The sequence below is a fragment of the Phyllobates terribilis genome, unplaced genomic scaffold, assembly GCF_046119375.1.
Source record: "Phyllobates terribilis strain yellow unplaced genomic scaffold, ASM4611937v1 Scaffold_7363__1_contigs__length_38209, whole genome shotgun sequence".
NCBI lineage: Eukaryota > Metazoa > Chordata > Amphibia > Anura > Dendrobatidae > Phyllobates > Phyllobates terribilis.
Genome location: NW_027370104.1, coordinates 6,883 through 27,277, shown reverse-complemented (window position 1 = coordinate 27,277; position 20,395 = coordinate 6,883). Strand labels below are relative to the sequence as shown.

General features: G+C 35.7%; 1 protein-coding gene across 1 annotated transcript; it reads left to right on the top strand.

The window, feature by feature from the left end:
- The first annotated feature begins 1,356 nt into the window (after window positions 1-1,356).
- LOC141251652 (uncharacterized) lies at window positions 1,357-4,363 on the top strand. The gene is made up of 3 exons (XM_073670379.1): window positions 1,357-1,366; window positions 1,689-2,487; window positions 2,965-4,363. Exons 1-3 carry the CDS (start codon window positions 1,357-1,359, stop codon window positions 4,361-4,363), a joined length of 2,208 nt encoding a protein of 735 aa, XP_073526480.1.
- Window positions 4,364-20,395: the final 16,032 nt, after the last annotated feature.

The following is a 20,395-nucleotide window of genomic DNA, read 5'->3' as shown; positions in this document are numbered from 1 at the left end:
CTTACATTATCACTCAATATTATATATTTTTATTAATATTATTTATTTATATATATTTATATATATTTATATGAGAGTTAATCAGTGAAGACTTATTTTTCGTGAGCACTGTAAGGATTGTGATAGTGTATCAATGTATTACTGGATAGTGCACTACTCCACTACTGTAGAGTGCACTTGGTAGTGTACTCGCGAGTGCACCAGTAGTGTACTTGATAGTGCATTCAAAACTGAGGAGTGCACCGATACACTATTGAGGAGTACACCAGTAGTGTACTAAGGAGTACACCATCACACTACTAAGAAGTGCACCCTAGTGCACTAAGGACTGCACCAGTAGTGCACTCGCAATGCACCACTAGTGCATTGATTATTGCACTTTATTAGCATACCGGAGAGTGCACCAATAATATGCTCAAAAGTGCACCAGTTGTGATGAGTCCGCATAGTCCACATGAAAAATTAATCCGCACCGGAAACATCTTCTATTCATATTTATATATTTATAAATTATTTATTTTAAATATGAAAATATTAAATTAACCATGTGTGCATGACACGTGGATTGAAGTAGTACTCCATTCGTCTCTTTTTCTACTTCGTATTTCTTTTTTTACATTTATCAGTGCATGTTTTTCTATTATATATATATCTAAATATATTTATCTAAAAATCTAAAAATTTTAATATTTTTAAAATATTTATTGAGAAAAATTAAACAAAACCATTCATGGCTATATTTTTATTTATATATTGAGAGGTATTAATAAATGGAAAAGTATCCACTAATAATACATTTTAAGGTAATAAAAAAGAATGATCCACAACCGTCCGATTTAATAGCCACCTGTCCAGATCAATGGGTCAGAATTCACGCGCGTGGGAGTATTTCCAATTCTTTTATTTATTTTTCTTTTGTTCTTTCTTGCTCCCTACGCTCTGTTCGTTCTTTCTTCGATCTTTCACGCTCTGTCATTTTCATGGCTTCGATTTTGCTTCGATTTTGTTTCGATTTTGTGCGCACTCTCGCCTCCTACTGAATTGCTTCGAATCTATAGGTTAAATTCAATTCCTCGGTCGATTGTGCGCTTTTTTGTTTCTGCATCCCCCTCTACTGATTTTTTGATTCTGCATTTTTTAGATTCGGTATACTGATTCGTTTCGTTTATGCGCTTTTTTGTTTTTTGTACTGCTTTTGATTTGCTTCGTTTCGTTTCTACTGATTCATTGTAGTGATTTTCTCTATTGAGTTTGCTTTTGATTTGCTTCGTTTCGTTTCTACTGATTCATTGTAGGTTTCTCTACTGAATTTTATTTTGATTTGCTTCGTTACATTATTCTTCGATCTATCTACACATGGACGCAGGTTAGTGTCTTCAATTTATCTGTTCACTGAATTTTGAAGTTCGCAATTACGTTATGAACATGTTGAATATTTTTATGGCTCATCGTCTGTTTTGTTATTGATGAACAATAATTTCATAACCGATGAACATTATATACATAGGTGATGAACAATAATGTTATAACTAATGTCCATTGTAGGATTATTTATGAAAAATATTTTTTATGCCTCATCATCTGTATTATTATTTGATGAACAATTATGTTATAACTGATGAACATTATACACGTAGGTGATGAACATTATTTGTAGAGACGATGAACAATTTGACCCTTTTTCACAGGGATTGGCAACCGCGATGCTAACAGTGTTGTTTCCATCTCTCCTGGGAATACAAAATACTACCTACCCATTTCTAACGATTCTCCTAAGCCTTTTGTTGGTCAAGTTTTCCCAACTCTTGTTGATGGAATCACGTTCTATAAAAGTTATGCGAAAGAAGCCGGATTCAGAGCTCGCATAATGTCAGGCACCAGTTCTAAGGATGGGAGCCAAACCCCCATTTGGAAGTATCTGTGTTGTACTAGGCAGGGATATATGAAATCACCCGGTACTAATTCTACAAGTAAGAAAAGGAAGATTAGTTCAGAAAGGATTGGTTGTGTTGCCAAGATTGCTCTTCGTTATATTGGTTCTCAAGGTTATTGTGTGAAGATTTTTGAGGAGCGACATACACATTGTATGGTGGATATATCACAAAGGCAATTTGCTAGGGATCACCGGAAACTGACGCCATATCATGAGGATTTTATTCTAAATTGCATGAAGTCCAATGTTGGTACTAGTAAGGCTTTCAAGATGTTCAAGAATTCTGTTGGTTCATATGCCAATGTCGGTGCTTCTTTGATTGATTTCAAGAATTTTAGTCGTGATCTTAATGCATTCATGGTTGGTTGTGATGCTCAAATGCTAATTGACAACCTGCTTCGCAAGAAACAAAGATGTGCTGCGTTCTGTTTTGAGTACCATGTTAATGATGCAAATGAACTTACTCGGTTATTTTGGGCTGATCCGGTTGCACGCAAGAGTTTTTCATTTTTTGGTGATGTTGTTTCCGCCGATGCAACATACCGATCAAACAGGTAACTTCTAATATACTTTTATATCCTTTTACTTTATATTTTTTTGAATCTGTCTTTTTGTGTGTAAATTCATGTTTTTCACTGCTGATGAACAAATATAATTCATGTTTTTTGAATCTGTTGATGAACATTTATAAGTCATACGATGAACATATTGTTATGTATTAGTGAACATACAATTCACTGTTGATGAACATTATACACTTCATTGTTGATGAACACACATTTCACTGTTATGTATTAGTGAACATACACTTCACTGTTGATTAACATATTGTGTAAATTCATGTTTTTCACTGTTGATGAACATTTTATAATTCATGTTTTTTGAATCTGTTGATGAACATTTATAAGTCATACGATGAACATATTGTTATGTATTAGTGAACATACAATTCACTGTTGATGAACATTATACATTTGACTTTTTTAAGTTTTTATTGTTTTTCTGATGAACATGTGTTATGACTTTCTTAGGTATGACATGGTTTTTATTCCACTTACTGGAGTTGACAACTACAAGTGCTCAATAACTTTTGCATTCGGGTTGCTATTGAATGAAGACATCGAATCATATGTTTGGTTGTTTGAGTGTTTCAAAAATGCAATGGGGCATGAACCTGTCATCATAATGACCGACCAAGATGCTGCTGTTAAGTCAGCTGTTGAATCAGTCTTTCAATCAAGCGTCCATCGTTTCTGCATGTGGCATATAATGTTCAAAGTGCCTTCAAAGATTAAAGTTGAACCTGATCAGACTCAAGATTTCAGGGACAGATTCAATGCCATTGTATGGAGTGAAGATTTGTCTCCTACTGTATTTGAGGATCTTTGGAATGGTATCATTTTAGACTTCCATTTGCAAGATAACTCATGGTTTAAGACAATGTTTGATTTACGTCATTTATGGATCCCTGCGTATTTTCAAAATGTCCACATGGGTGCCTTACTGAGAACAACTTCGAGGTCTGAATCTCAAAACTTCTTCTTCTCGCATTTCATTGGCTCCACATCTTCTCTTGTTGTCTTTATGTTACAATTTGAGAATGCAATTGATTCCCAGAGGCACAATCATCGAAAGAATGACTATGAATCTTCCACTCGTCGTCCTTTGATGCGTACACCGACTGAATTGGAAGTGCATTGTGCTAAACTGTTCACTATCCCAGTGTTTGATGATGTTCAAAAACAAATATTGTCTTCTGCGTATGATTGTGCTCTTGTTAACATTACCAAAGACGACGATGTTCATCACTATCATGTTCGTGCTCTTTTTGGCAAAGTTTTCGTTGTTGACTACCTTGAAGCCACGAATGATTTGAAGTGCTCTTGCAACAGGTTCTTACAAATAGGTCTACCTTGTTGCCATATGATTTTGGTCCTTAGATGTGTTGGTAATCCTTTGGAAGTCACATTACCGGATAAATATATATTACCGCGATGGACTAAGAGTTCAACATTAAAGCCAATTTTTGAGATTGATGCTTTGGTATTCAAGGAAGTTGTTGATTTGGATGAGAAAAGGAGGTTGGTTCATGAAGTCATGTCTGAGATGCATAGTATTATAAATGATATAGAAGATGATTCTGTTCACTTGAAAGACTTATTGGCTTCATTGAAGGAAAAGCGTAAGTCGTATAGTACCAAGACTCCTTCAAAAACCAGAGACGCCAGATTTGAGAAGGTTCTTGGGCCTATCCCTAGTAGTGTTGATATCCACCCTCCCCCTCATACAAAGAAGAAAGGCAGGCCAAGGAATAGTCGGCTGAAGAGCACGGTAGAGATTGTCCGCACTGATATGAACAAGATTATGAAGATTTGCTCAATTTGCTCAAAACCCGGTCACAACCGCACCACATGCCATTCAAGAACTTGAATTACCGATTTTCAATAATACTTTTTTGTTTTTCGGTATAGGATTTGTTTTGCACATTTTTTTTATAAATTGATGAACATCTTTTTGCAATACTGTGTTGAACCTTTTTGCCTAAATCAATGAATATAATACTCTGCATTACTGATGAACATCTTATGAATACTTGATGAACATATAGAGCACAAATAATGAACATTAAGGATGATCATCGAGAGGAATACTAAACATCACGAGCTATCCAATATACTATGCAGAGACAAGATATGTTAAACCTTTTTCGCTATAAATTTCAATTTATTTTGTCTTGTGGTGGTGATGAACATCCTACGAACACTTGATGAACATCATACGAACACTTGATGAACATACGGAAAATTACTAATGAACATAAAACATCCACTTGACGAGCAGAGATGAACTCGGCGAGCAACGTAGACAGGTACTCGACGAGCATATGACCTACGCGGGATGGAGCTAGAGATACTCGACGAGCAGGATGAGCAGAAGCCTACGCAGGATGAGCAGGAGCAGCGTAGGCAGATCCTCGACGAGAAGTGAAGACTTCGGTCGAGGAGGTACCAATCTCGGTCGGGAAAATACGTCAGGAGTTTCTGTCGAGAGATCCCGTCGAGAAGGAGGTATCTCGAGCGAGAAGTGAAGTTCTTGAGGGAGAATGTGTGTTCTCGGCCGAGATAGGAGTGATCAGAATGATACGGACCCTCGTCGAGCAGTGCAGAATGATACTGGTGAACATCCTTTCAACACTTGATGAACATATAGAGAAACACTGATGAACATTACTAAACATCATGAGCTATCCAATATAATCTGCAGAATCAGTGATGAACATCCTATGAACACTTGATGAACATATAGAGAAATACTGATGAACATATAGAGAAACATTGATGAACATAATCATATAAATGATGAACATCAAAAGTTTTCCACACATATATCTGTCATACAAACCAGCATATCCATTACACTGATGAACATATACACAAAGCATCTCAGTTCCAGCCAAGTATATCCATCATCCTATGAACATATACAAACCAGCATATCCATTACAGTTTTCCAATACACAAAGCATCTAGATCTGAACTCAGAAAGTATTCAACACAGATCCATCCAAAATATATCCATTACAGTTTTCCAATACACAAAGCATACAATACTATCCATCACATAGATTCAGCAATTTTGTTTGTGACATGTCGTGCAACAAGGTTGATTTTTGTGTCAATCATCTCTGCAGTATACTTGACGCGCATAACTTCTAGTTGCTTCTTGTCATCTACCTTCAACTGTGATTTCCAATTGAGCAATCCTTGTCCAAAGTATGTTTCCATATGGCGCATCAAGTATATCCCACAATCAACCTTGTTTTCACCTCCTCTCCAAGGCATCTCAACTCTGTTCGTGGGTAACCTTCTCTCGTTAGCAATAAGATCTGCCAGGCTATTCATGTTTTGCTTCCTCAAGTAGCTGCTAAATATAGCTCTCTGTATGAAAAAAAATTTATTAAAATTCAATGAATATTCAATAACTGATGAACATTCAATGAAGTCTTGATGAACATAATGGAACAATATATTGAACAAGTATATTAAAGCATACCAAAACAGAAGGTACGTTTGTATATTTCTCCTTTATCGACACGTCCTTGTTTGAGTTGTCAATTATGTCAAATCTAGGATTTTTGACATTAATTGCTATTAAATAGTAGTGCCCTGCCTTGATTATCGGAAACATAAACTGCACATTTATTAAGCAACAAAAACATATAGTTAGAAGTTTATGACTTTTTGATGAGTATCAATGTTTTTAAATGATAAACAACTAATATATTTTTTAACTTACCAATTGTATGTCACTCAGCTTTCTATGGTTGTACTTTGACAAAAGGTTTTGCATTGCATCCTCAAAGTATACTGTTGCATCTCTCAAACTGTATGTTTCTAGAATGGGAAGTGACTGCACACAAAATTTAAGCATAATTATTGTACATCCAGAGCATAAATGATGAACATCCTTAAAATAAATGATGAACATATAGAGCCACTTACAGTTATTTCTGTTGTTGCAAATAGTCTAAGAGGCTTGGCATTACTTTTTTGTTCTTCTTTCACATTCAGAATATGGCTCCATATATCTATAATATTGCTTTCAATTTTCTCGCCAAACTTCATGCTACCAAAGTCACTTTTCTTGTAGTTCATTTCTCCACTGCTAAACACTATGTCTCTGCCAACATAAAAATACAAAGTTAATATATCTTGATTTATTCATTATCATAAATTTTATATGCGTACCCCATATTTGTTGGATCTTCAGTAATCCAGCTGTATAATTTACTCTCTGTGGGGGTTAACTTCTCTGTAATGTCCACCACCCTTTGTTTGTACGGTGATCTATGTGCCCACGATAAAGATTTAAACCTTGTAGCATCCCCCCTTCCAACGACTGGATTCAGCTCAATTTTTTTCCACACGTATCTTCTTTCTGCAGGAACCTCAGTTGCCTCACTTGCCTGTGCTGCAGTATTCCCTTCTTTTTCCTGCACTGCAGTATCCCTTGTTTCCTCCACCTGCTCTTGCACTTCACATTTGTTCTTACTTCTAGTTTTGTAGCTTTTCTCGGCCAAATGTTGCGGTACTACCTTCCTTGTCTTCTTTGTTTTTGGAACCTTTTATTCATCAAATACAAAAACAGAAATACATAAACTCAGAAACTGCAAAAACAGAAAAACAAAACTCAAACATCAGAAACTCGGAAACAGACATAGATGCCCACTAATGTACATCGACAGCATTATTGATGAACATCTTATGCACACTTGATGAACATATAGAGAAACACTGATGAACATATAGAGAATCATATAAATGATGAACTCAGAAACTAAATAACTCAGAAACTGAAAAACATAACCTCAAAAAAATCAGAAACTCATTAATGCTTACTAGCCAAAAAAATCAGAAACGTTTAAAGACCTTTTTTAGTTTGTATTGTACCTCCTGATTTTGGTTATCTTGTTCCATTACACTCTTTCCCCGTCCTTGAACATTTACTGGTTTTTCTAGCTCCTTCTCCTAGCAAAAACAATTTTGTCAACAAAAAATGATGAACAACATGAAATAAATGATGAACTACATGAAAAGTAATGATGAACTATATTTTATTGTACCTTCAGAGCGTCTCTTTGTTGAACTTCCTCGCGTATACCCGTCTCCTCTACTGGGTTACCTTGCACATTCTCTTGATTCACTGTCTGCACCACATTTCTTGGGAACTACATCATTTTTCAAAAGACAAGTAATACTATCATTTTTTCTAAGGACGAAACTATAATCTAAATTTATCCACTTTCTGTACCTTGACTGTGGTTTGATTATATCTTGAAATACTGGCAACAACCTGTTGTATGTCCTCTTGAGATTCGGATTCTATTCCTAAAGAGAATCTTGGTACATTGTCAGAGTCATCTTGTGGTTTGTTCACATTTTCATCATATTTCTTCTTTGCTTGAATTGTTTCTTCAACCTCTTCTAAACACCTTGAAGCTTCATCCCAGAATCGCTGCTGAGTTTCAGTTTCATCATCTTCATTTATTTTATCCTTCTCATTGTCATCCCTCAAATTTAGCATTCTTTCAATAGCTTCATTAATCTTGTTAAACAAGCCGTTGTTTGTTAAGCTTGTCGATGCCTTCTCTATTCTTCCTAAAAAATTTCTTATACCCCTTGCCAAATCCCTGCCCTCCTGGATATGTTGTTCAAGAAATCCCTGTTGTTGAAAAAACAGTGACAAATTGATGAACAATCACAGTAGAGTTGATGAACAAAGAAAGAAAAGTTGATGAACAATAAAAGATGATGAACGATAATAGTAGAGATTAACAACAACATTTTTGAGGTGTTTAATAGATAATGAAGAGTTACTGAAGAGTTGCTTACCAACAAACTTTCATCCTCGTTCAGCACTTCTCTAGTCTTTGAAGATTCAGGTACATCATTGGTTGTGTTCACAAAGAAAGCCGGTGGATCTCTGACATGCCCTCTTCCAAATCCTCCTATCTTGATTTCTTCCGCCTCTCTTGACCTTAACAGTGATGAGTCCCAATTGACTATTATTGGGAATTTCCTTGATGATTCTTCATTCCTTAGCACAAATCGATCAAAGTATATTAGCTGTAACACATGGACATTTTTTTAAAAATATTATCGATGAACACATAGAAACATTTGATGAACATGTAATGCAATCTTGATGAACATAATACATGAGATGTAACATGTGACTATTTTTAAGAATACTAGTGATGAGCATGTGACCATTGATATAGTTTTTTTATTGATGAATAAATACCTGTAATAAGATAATTGGCCCCCTAAAGAAGCTTGCATTCCGGGTCCGGGTGAATGATTCTTTGGCTTTAATCAGTGTATCGACAACCAACCTAGACCAATCCATTGTTGGGATTTTCGACGAGTCCTTAAGGTGGCGAAGGATACTGTAATTCAGTTGGCCATTTTGTTGGCTGTCTACAACTGTTGCGTGGATAAGCATTATAAGGTTCCTCTTGAACCATTCCCCAGGGACTATGCTTTTAATCAGAAGGTCGGCAACATCCGATGCATGAATCCTTGCTGCTTCCATCAATATTTTCTCACCATTCTCTCCAGTCTTTGTAAATTGTCCTCTGAATTCCTCCAGAAGGTGCTGGTATTCAAGGTCTTCTTCACTAGTGTATTTCCTCTTAGAATCAATGGGGTCACCACCTTTAGGGAAACCTAGATAGTTGTGAACATCATCTGATGTTATCTTGTGTTTCACCCCATCCGAACTGAGCAATACTGTACATGACAGAGCATTGAAGTTATGCAGCAACCAATGGCTAATCTTAGCCGGCAACTTCTCAAGCTTCCACTCGAATAGTGCCCCAAAACCCAGCTCCTCAATGCATCTTTTTTGTTGAGAGTTCATTGATCTCATTGTCTTTACAATTAGCATGGGTGAACTCCGACTTTTTACAGCAGGGAACCCAGTCATTGAGCTGCTTGGCTCGGCTTTTGACTTTTTTACTATTTCTGAACAGAAAGAGGTAACGTATGAATATTTTTAAGTCTGTTGATGAACAAAATTAAGTCACATAATGAACAAATTAAAGTCACGTAATGAACATTCAAAAGATAGTTGATGAACAAATATAGCTTTTGAATACTTATGGATAAAAAGCCCATGCCGGATTTTCAATGTCCTAACTCTCTCAACAAATATGAAGTATATTGATGAACAAATTTAAGTCACATAATGAACAGTGAATTCACATTTGATGAACAAATATAGCTCTGAATACTTGTGGCAAGAAAGCCCCTAACTAGTTATCAAATATGAAGTCTGTTGATGAACAAATTTAAGTCACGTAATGAACATTCAAAACACTTTTGATGAACACTAAATCACACATAACTGGCGAAACATTACCTTGTGGATCCTTCTCTGTTCTTTTTCTTTTTTCTGTACATGGAGGTATGTCATGAATGTTCTTTGATCTTTGCTCTCGTAGTTGCATATTACTGTCTCCAGTTGACATTGGTGCATCACCAATTCTTAGAACTACAAAATAATGAACAACTTTTAAAGAAACATGCACAAGTTCGAAGAACATGAAAACCTAATTTCGTACCTGTTACTGTATTTTGCCCTCCATCGTCTACCTCCATCACAACTGCTGCGATTCGAAGAATATGCAAAAGTTTATATTCAGGAACATGATGAACATTAACCATAAATGGAAATTAGGTTTCCCTGTGTCCTTCTTCTTCAAACCTCGTCCTCCAGCCATTTTCGTACCTGTTACTGTATTTTGCCCTACATCGTCTTCCTCCATCACAGCTGTTGCGATTCGAAGAACATGCAAAAGTTTATATTCAGGAACAAACCAAGAGATCGAAATGGAAAACCTAATTTACGTACCTTTGTCTTTCTTCTTCCCTGTGTCCTTCTTCTTCAAACCTCGTCCTCCAGCCATTTTCTACCGAAAAAGTAGGTCGATCGAAGTAATATGAAGTAATTTTGTGACGAAAACGAATTCGGATGTTTGTTCGGAAGGATCGAAACCGGAATTCAGAGCTACGAATTGACGTTGAATGGAGTCGGGAGCGAGAAAGAGAAAAGCGAGCGAAAACGAGCGAAAGTGAAAATTGAATGAGGGTAGTGGAAAGGTTTTATTTTGGCGCGTGATTGCACCGCTCCCCCTCCAATATAGCGCGTGAACTGGAGTGTGGTAAAATGAAGCAGTGAATCACAACCGTAGATTCAACTCAATCCAACGGCTCAACTTAATTCTTTTTTATTACTAGAGGATACATATAGTAGTAGATTCAGACCCTTAATAAATTTACTTAATCGATAAATAATATTAAAATAAAAAATAAAAAATTAAAGGGAACGGAGAAAATAATTATTAATAAAATCATTGAACATAGATTCTCGCCCTTTATTTGAGACTCCACTAAATATACCATAAAATTATAGCCCGTAAATAATTCCCAAGATTACAGCTGAAGACGTAAATATCATTACCTAATCTCATTAAATTTCTGCATACTCATGTTTTAAGTTCATCTTAGTTACTTAAAATTCCATTACATATCTATGTTTATGCTTTTCGAGTGGCCTTACTTGAATTCATCTTCTTTCATTCAAGCAACACAGCGACTTATCACCTCCTCCGGGCTCCGCCTCTTTCCACTTGAAAACCAGCAACCCAGCACACAGCGATGTACTACAAATCACCTCTCACATGGAGCAACGACGCACACTCTAGACGCTTCCCTAACCCCATTCCAAATCTCGCCATTTTTGTTCTCATCGCTCTCTTCTTGTTAGGTTCTGGTGTTTCCCTCTTTATACTGGTGGCGGTTCACAATGCCGTTTTCCTACTCTCTCTCCTCATCCTCTTCTCCCTCGTCTCCTCTTTCCTAATCTGGAACTCTCTCTCCCGCCGCCGCAATGCCGCGATCCACCTCCTCCTCCGATCCTTCCCCGACGCCGACCTCCACACCGCCCCTCTCGGCCAGCTCGTCAAGATCACCGGGGTAATGTTGCTACTCGTTGCTCCAATCTGCAATGCTTCTGTATGTTATGCTCGATTTCGTCTGGATTATCTGCTTATGGCCGCATTGTGTTTCGATGAGTAATTGACGCTTTAATTGCCAAATGAAAATGTATCTGAAAGGGTGTCGAGTCTATAGTGAGATTTCAAGAGCATTTAAAGTGTGAATGATGAATGAATCTTGCGAATTATGCTTTTTAGAGAGTTTTCAAATGAGCAGAACTAAAATTTTGGTTATCTTGTACAATGGCAGCCAGTTATATGTGGAGATGTGAGCTTGGAATCGTCCTACGAAAAGGTCACTCCTTGTATCTTCACATCAACTTCGTTGTATGAGTGTACAAAATTCGGTTCGAGGTTGCCAAATGCAAGTGGACTGTGGTTTCTTTGGAGATTAGCCTATTCAGAGGTATGTAAATCTCATCATTCTTTGATAATCATAGACTTGTTTAAATGCTCAATTCTCTTAAAACTGTACAGGATTGATAGAGGGAGCATAGCATGCCTGAGTTTGCTTGTTCTCCTTTCTGTGATTTTGGGCAACCTCTAATCTAACTTGACCATATTATTTATGTTACAAGAATCTGATCATATAGCTGCTTAGGACTAAGGATTATCATAAACATATGTGTTCATATCATTGTTCCAAAAGCTCTTATCAATTAAGTCACTGAATTTTACTTGCTGGAACCTGGAACTTTGTTGTGACAAGCATTTGTGAGGATAACAAATGCATGAATAAACCTTTCTTTGGCAGAGATTGTGTACAGATTTTTACATTTGTGATAGAAACTCCGGGATCAGAGCTCTGGTAAAAGCTGGCTTTGGCTGTAACATTACCCCACTGATCAAGGAGAGCAGGCTCATCAACACTACAAGGAAGAACAATTTCACTCTTTCTCACAGCTTGAAGAAATGGTTTGATGATAGATGCCTTTCAAACAATGCTTGCTTAATTCGCCTTGAAGAAGGGTAACATCTTCAGATCTGATCCAATTATGCACTGTCTACTTACAGTTTTCCAAATCATCCATTCCCTTGTAAGTATCTGTTGGAGAGTCTTCTTTCTTACAGGTACATTACAGAAGGTAGCTTAGTGACAGTGGTGGGAGTTTTGCATAGAGAAAACAATATAAATATGATTGTTCAGCCTCCAGAACCGCTCTCTACTGGTTGTATATGGCCATGGCTTCTACTTCCTATGGACTTTGATGGCATCGTTCTCAGTATCCATGAGAACTCTACCCCTTCCTATTGTACCGAGCAACCACCACCAGGTTTTGTTTTTTCTCGCTGATTTGTTTTGGGTTGACTCATCTCCAATGGTAAGCTAAAAATAAAGATGATAAATTTTTTAGCAAAAACCAAAACTAATGATAAGCTAAAGATAATAAAATGAAGAATATTCTCCCTCTGTCTCACAATATAAGTCCATGGAGTGTTTCCTATAGAAATTAACAATATTTTGTATGTCAAGAGTACTCCTAAACTCTTATTATTTACTGTATTAGAAATTTAGAATTAACCAATATTAATAATTTGGAAGCTTTAATAAATGTTGGCGATTGTTTAAAAAACATTCTTTAAATAAGGATATTTATATAAATTACGTAAAAAAAGAAGTAGGCATATTGGAAAAAGAATGAGAAAAAATGCTTAAAAACCTATATTTATCTATATACGGCCTGAGATTGAAACAACTGACATGTCGCTCCGGCATTAATTTTACTTAAAATTCAATATCTTGATAAAGCTACTTCATCTTCCATATCATTAAAAATACTAATTTTCACTAACCACATCATTAAAACTATTAATTTCACATATATTATCATGAATATTAACGCTATCTTCTTTCAAACTTTCTCCTCAAGTTTAACTAATCCTCCTTTTTTTATTGGTCTTATTATTCTCTCTCATCTAATTTTTAAATAAACTACCACATCTATAGGAGCAAGTTGTTAAAATAATTTTATTTTAATCTATTTAACTTGTTATGTTCTAAAATAGAGAGGATTTAAAATTAAAAACCTATATTTCGAGACAGAAACAGTAGCATTTTGTTAATTTTGAAATACCGAAAAAGCATATCATTATAGCAATCTTTATTGTTTTTCGATTTGCTAAAACTAAATATTGGATGATTTAGGGAGCATCAAATAAATGTCAACTGTGAGCTATCTGAGAAGAGCTCAAACTTTATAACTTTAGAAGGGATTTTACATCATTATACCACCATTAGTGACTAAACTAACTAACTAACTAACTTTCAATTCCATTTTAGACGATCCAAGCTCCTGATCAATAGCTTTCTGAAGCCACTCCTCAGCATCCTCCATCATCTCAGGACTAAGTCTCACCATAAGAATGCAGAACTCAGTCTCATTCAATGCACCATCTCCATCAAGATCTCCCTCCATAACCATTGCCTCCGCTTCATCTCGACTCATCCCTTCCATACCGAGCAGACCCGCGTTCTTCCTCAGGCTTTCAGGCGTAATCAGACACGTGTCAGCCTCCGCCAGCAGCCTGAACCCGCCACATAGCTCAGACACGAACGTCTCCACGTCGAGCTTTTCCGCCATCACAGGTAGCAAGTCTTCATACTCGTGCTCCATTTTTTGTCTTGTATTCCTGAGTTTGCGAAAGTTGGATGGATATATAGTTGGGGTGGGTTAATCTCTGCCGTCCGTTTGATGGGGATTGTTTGGTTTGTGCCACGGGAAGAATGACATATGATTCAATTTTGTTTATGATCGGACACGTGGATGGCTGGTATGAATAGTGGAGTGGAGATGTAACTAGGGAGGTTCGAGGAAGGTGCATATTGGATTAGAAAAGGAAAAAAGAAGCAAGTGGTTATCATGAGATTGAAGCAAGGAAATTAGGATTTTTTATGACGAGTTAAGGAAGCTTTGATTTCGTCTTCTATGGAGTTTCTACGAAGCTTCCTGTTTTTGTCACAATAACGTTTAACATGTTATGGTGATTATTTGGACGGCGAAGAGGTGTTAGGTATCTCATTCTTAAAAAGTTAATTATAAGAGATGGTTTACTATGAAAACCGCTATATAACGGATGGTTTATTGCAAAAACCTTAATAAGTAAACATATTTTCTAAGAACATATGATAATTTGTTTGAAAATTATCCCTACAATGAAACTAAAAAGTACCATTATTATGAAATAATTAAATAACGAATTAGTTATTTGTAAACAAGACATTCCAATATTAAGCTCTTAATATATGTCCGATTAGAAAATCCACTCTTAAAAATTAAGACCAAGGATACTACTTCCTAGTGTTGTAAGAAGACAAGCGGACACAAACCAACTCGGTGAAATCTTGATCCGAGAGTCACTTAAATCTAGGGCTGTTAAAACCTGACCCGATCCGAAAGTTCCGAAAAACCCGCCCGAATCCGAACCCGATGAAACCCGAAAAAAGTAATTTAAAAATCTAATAATCTTTGTCCGAATAAGACTTGTCTGAAACCGATTAAACCCGAAATAGTCCGGAAATATTAACCCGTAATAAACCCAAAAATCCGATATAACTCGGCCCGATGTAATCCGAAAATCCGATATAACCCGGACCGATGTAATCCGAAAACCCGAAATAACCCGATCTAAAATAACCCGAACTTGTCCATAATTAAACCCAACAGTTTCCAACTAGAACTAAATCATTAACTCTCGTTTTTTATTGTTCAATTTAATCGAGAAACCTAACTTTGTATTACTAAGTTAAAAAACCGAACCACACTTGAATTAAACCACACCGAATTGATCCGATAAAAAATGATCTGAATTGACCCGACCCAAACCCGATCTGAATCGTCCGATGGACATCTTTTAATTTGTTCGAAACCCGAATTAGTCCGGCCGAAAATCATCCGATAAATCCGTTCTTGTCCGAAATTTTATACCCGACCCAACCCAACCCGATCCGATATAGTCTGATTCAAATAATTACAATATCTTGACCCGAACCCGATTTGATCCAATTCCGATTTGTCCAACCCGAATCCGATCCAACAGATTGACATCCCTACTTACATTGATAGATTTAGAAATTCGAAATCTTGATTGTAGGTAGAGATGGGCCGGTTCCGGAACTGGCTAGGCCTAGGAACCGCCGGTTCCGGAACCCTCGGTTCCCTCCCGGTTCCGTCGGTTCCGGTTCCGAACCGTCGTCTTTCTAGTTAAAAAAACATTTTTTTAAAATTAATTTTGGATGGAACCGGCGGTTCGGAACCGGAACCGGGACCGGAAAACCCTCGGTTCCGGTTTCAAAAGTTTCATCTCTAATTATAGGTGGATTTCACATATATTATTTAATTATAATGAAATATGTTTTCTTTCCTAGAAAAAAACTACATAAATACTAAAAAGGATGCGTTTTAATTTGTTAGATCCCGAATTTATCCCAAACCTGACTCGAAATATCTATTAACCACATGACCTGTTTGATACCTCTATTCGTTCATGTTCATAGTGTTAATGATTTCATCGAAACCGTTTCACATATAAGTAGGGTTAAACTACAAGTGATATGAATATTCTGATACCAGAATAATTATCATGAAATAATATTTGTAATGTCATTATATCATTATCAAATTAAACGAGTGTTTCCTAGTATGAAATATTTAAAATAAGTGGCCATGCTTGCATATTTAAGTTTGTTTGGTATAAACTTGCATATTTAAGTCTCAGAGCTGAGTTCCGGTGTGAAATGTCCTTATAGTGTGAAATGTGAAGAATGTTGAACCATTAGATTAGAAAATGGAGGGATGAGATTAAAAAATGGTTTTTTTAATGAGTCCACGCGGTGATATTTTTGTAATTAAATGTGATTTTTTTTACGTTTTCTGGGTGATTTTTTTATCCCTTTAAAAGTGAACGATTGTGTATTATATGTGAACATTAGCGTGCTATATGTGTACCCGAGAAAGTTCGCACTTCACACCATAAGAGCAGTTTTCACCGGATCCTTATTTTTAAGTCTCATACATCATAAGGTGATTTTATCCTTCTCTCAGTTAGACCCATCAGAACTTCACATATAAAAAGGACCCTCAATGGGTCCTATTTTCCCTGTGCTAGTAAATTTTCCCTGATCAATGTCCTCGTCATTTCGGTAGGTAGTAGCTTATATTCAACAACAGTTGATTTGTCACCTTAGTCCTTACATAAATCCCCAATATTTTCCCTTACATAATGATATTTATCCGGAAGCAGCTTATATTCAGCAACACTTTGATTCATTTTGAATGGTTCCAAATTAAAGGATTCTTCTGAAGTTTTCATCGACAGGGTGTAAACAAACTGATAATGACAACTCTTATTTGGACACAATTCATTAGATCATAAAACTAAACCTGGTCATCTGATTAGCCAATAATCAACTACAAAAGCATTCCCTGTTGCTTTATAAATACTAATCAGGACAAGTTTTGTGGAGAACAAAGTCATATACCAATCATAGAAAACAGTATTCAACAATTTTGTTCATGTACAATTCACACTTTCAAACCCACCCTGCAAATCATCATCTTCAACAATTTTCTTGTGCAACAGTACTAGAAGCTGTGTTCAGCTATCTTACACTTCTCAAGCACAAACTTACCTTCCTTATACTTCTGTGTCTCCACATACGCCTTCAAGTACTTCCATCCTATATACTCTCCACAGTCCGAGCACATAACATCAGCCACCGTGTGAAGTCCTGTTATTAGTCGCCTATCTTCTTGCTCACCCAACACGACATTCTTTGCGTTTGAGAACAAGAAAGCTCGCCCGGATTTAGCCTACATGTTATAGAAATTATAAACTTAGTGGATTACTCCTCCTATTCTGACACAGGTAAAGAAAGAAGGGTTGATTACATGGAAGTCCTTGGAGACTATGTCGTCATGGAGTGCAATTTGGTTTCTGCAAGCAAAGCAGCAATACAGCTTTGGACCCTCTGATTCTTGCATCTTGATTCGTGATAGAGGAGATCAATTTGGTTGTGAGAAGAGATTGTCTGGGTTAGATACTTTGCTTGCTCTTTTAATCTATAAGAAAGGGATTTATATTGATTGTGAATTATAGTAGGTTATGTGTTGACTAAGACTAAGAGTATGGCTTTAGAAAAGAGGGTTAGAGAGGAAGATACATAACATTAGGTACTTTAATACTTGTAGGTCCATCTTAATATTATAATATTAGCTATGGTTATAGACTTATAGTAGTTGCTTATCGGTAGCTCCAAGCGAAGATTTTCTATGTGATAATCCCCCTCAAAATTACTTTTCTGAGGATTTGATGTAAACATCAAAAGAATGGGACTTGTGGTAGTAGCAAACTTTATTTGAATCTTTCAAATTAGCAACAAGACTTGCACGGCTCAACTGAAAGATCAGGACAGAAATATTCAGGTACAATATCTTTAACCATCTGAAAAACAAAGTGATCTGACAAAGCTTTTATAAAATCATTTGAAGAGAAATAAAATTGGAAGGGACTGCATTGTTGATTAATGTTTATCAAATCGTATGTGGCTATACTCAATATCATTTCTTGTGTTTGTTTGCTGACTGATCTTATACATTACATTTTACAAGGCAAATCATATATTCCCTCTGTCTCTAAGTAAAGATCCCATTTTAACCCGACACACTCGTCGATAAGTGTTTTGTTTCGTTAATATCTCAAATAATACAACTCTAAAAATTATAAAATTTTAATATTATTAAAGTGTTTATTGAGACGAATAAAACTAGACCACACATGACTATGTTATTTCTTATACATTAAGAGTAATCGTGATGGGAACCATAAACTATGAATAGTGTTGCGTTTTTAAATGAGATCTTCAAAAAGAGACGGAGAGAGTATAAGAATGTGTTAAAGCATTTACTAATCTAACCAGGGGGTTTAGAAAATTATTACGAAAAAAACCTATGATTTGAAAGTATTTATCAAAATACCCATAAGATTTGACCTACTATCCCCTACTATTTATCTATATTATTATTAATCTCCCAATTTTTAAGATAATATCAAAAATATATATAGTAACTTTGGAATCTGTTTCGTTTTGTCCTTTTCGAAAATAAAAACTTAAGTAGTGGAAGAAAATCTGTTAATCTGGGTAAATCTGGTATCAGAGCCAGGTTAACTGTCGTAGCAAATCTTCAAAGCCAAACTGAAGATTTCAGATTTTTGTCCTGATAAAGGAGCCCCTCATATCAAACACTTAAAATCAGGCCAAAATCATTATGAAACTATCTTAAATACTCTAATTGACGAAGTTCAAGAATTTAGATCAAGTCTCATTAAATTAAACAAAAAATCAAAAAAATACAGAGAAGAATTTGATGGTCTTATATTGGCTATAAAAGAAGAAAACAAAAACCTTGCCTTTGCCGTTACCCACGAAATTCGCCACCAACGTGCAATTCCTACCATATCCCATAATAAAAAGACAACCTCTTTTCCTCACGAATACCCTTTTCAAAATCAAAATCCACACAAAACTTTCTCAGTTCCTTGCATAAATTATGATCTATTAAGAAGGAAGATCCATAAAATAATACAGAAATAAAAACTCAATCTAAAAATGATGAAGGATCAAACAATAATAAGCAGTGAAGAGTCTGATCGTAATACAGATGAGGAAGAATTGTATCAACAAATGGAACTTATAAAGTTAAAAGATATAGATACAATCCCACTAGAAGAAGTTAAGGGACGACTAGAAAGGAAAATGGGAAAATGAGTAATCGATTCAAACGAGATCGAAGAAATGACTTCACTGACAGAAGAAGTAAATGAAGCTAATATGTCTTATTACAACAAAGAAGAAGAATACTCTACTAGCTATCAAAAACCAAATCTAAAACCTAAAGAATTCCTGGAAAAAATTGCAAAGTTTAGAGTAAGAATTATGCCCAACTACATACCAAACAAAAAGGAAATATCTTTGGAACCAATTAGTGAGAGCAGTTACAAACTAAACTTAGATATATGAGAAATAGAGTAGATGTATTGGATTTTTGGAAAAAGAGTATGATGGGCGTATTAAATATAAATTCAGAATGGGGACCTTCTAATTTCTTAAACTACATTGAGCATAGTCTCTATGGAATAGTAGTTGATTGGTATGAAGGAATAGGAAAGACTATCAAAATGCGATTACATGAAGCTAAATCTCCAACACAAATGTTTAGAATGCTTTGTCAAGCTCTTGAGGACGGGTTTATTGGAGAAATAGACGAAGAGATAAAAAAACTTATTGAATGGCAAAGAAAATTACCCACCCTTGAAATATGTAATATGAAATATCTGGATGACTATATTTCAGAGTTTGAGCAATACTATTATAAAATAGGAGATAATCTAACTAATCTCCAAATGCTCTTTGATAAACTCCACGCGCCCATAAATGAAGAAATTAGTGATGGATATCTCGAATGGAAAGAAATATATAATTCTAGAGATACCATTGGGAATAGAATAAAATACATAAGAAGATGGGTAGAAAATAAATGTCGTGAAGTTAGGAGAACCCAACAATTAAAACGAAAATTTCTAACATGCTGAGATTTTCCTAATGAATGGGGGTGTCACAAGATAGATTGTCAGAGAAACCAAAAATTTTATAGAAAAAAGAGTTTTAAAAAACAAAGGCGAGAAAAATATCACAAAAACTATTATAGAAAACCATTTGTGAAGAAGAGAAGATTCTTTTGAAAAGCCTCTTATTGTCATGAGAAGAAGAAGAGATGCAAATGCTGGGCATGTGGTAAAATGGGACATTATGCGAATGAATGCAAAAATAGAAAAAATAACAAATTATCCGAAGTACTAGGAACCCTTGACTAGTTGAAATTTATGAAGATGAGACCGTTGAATTA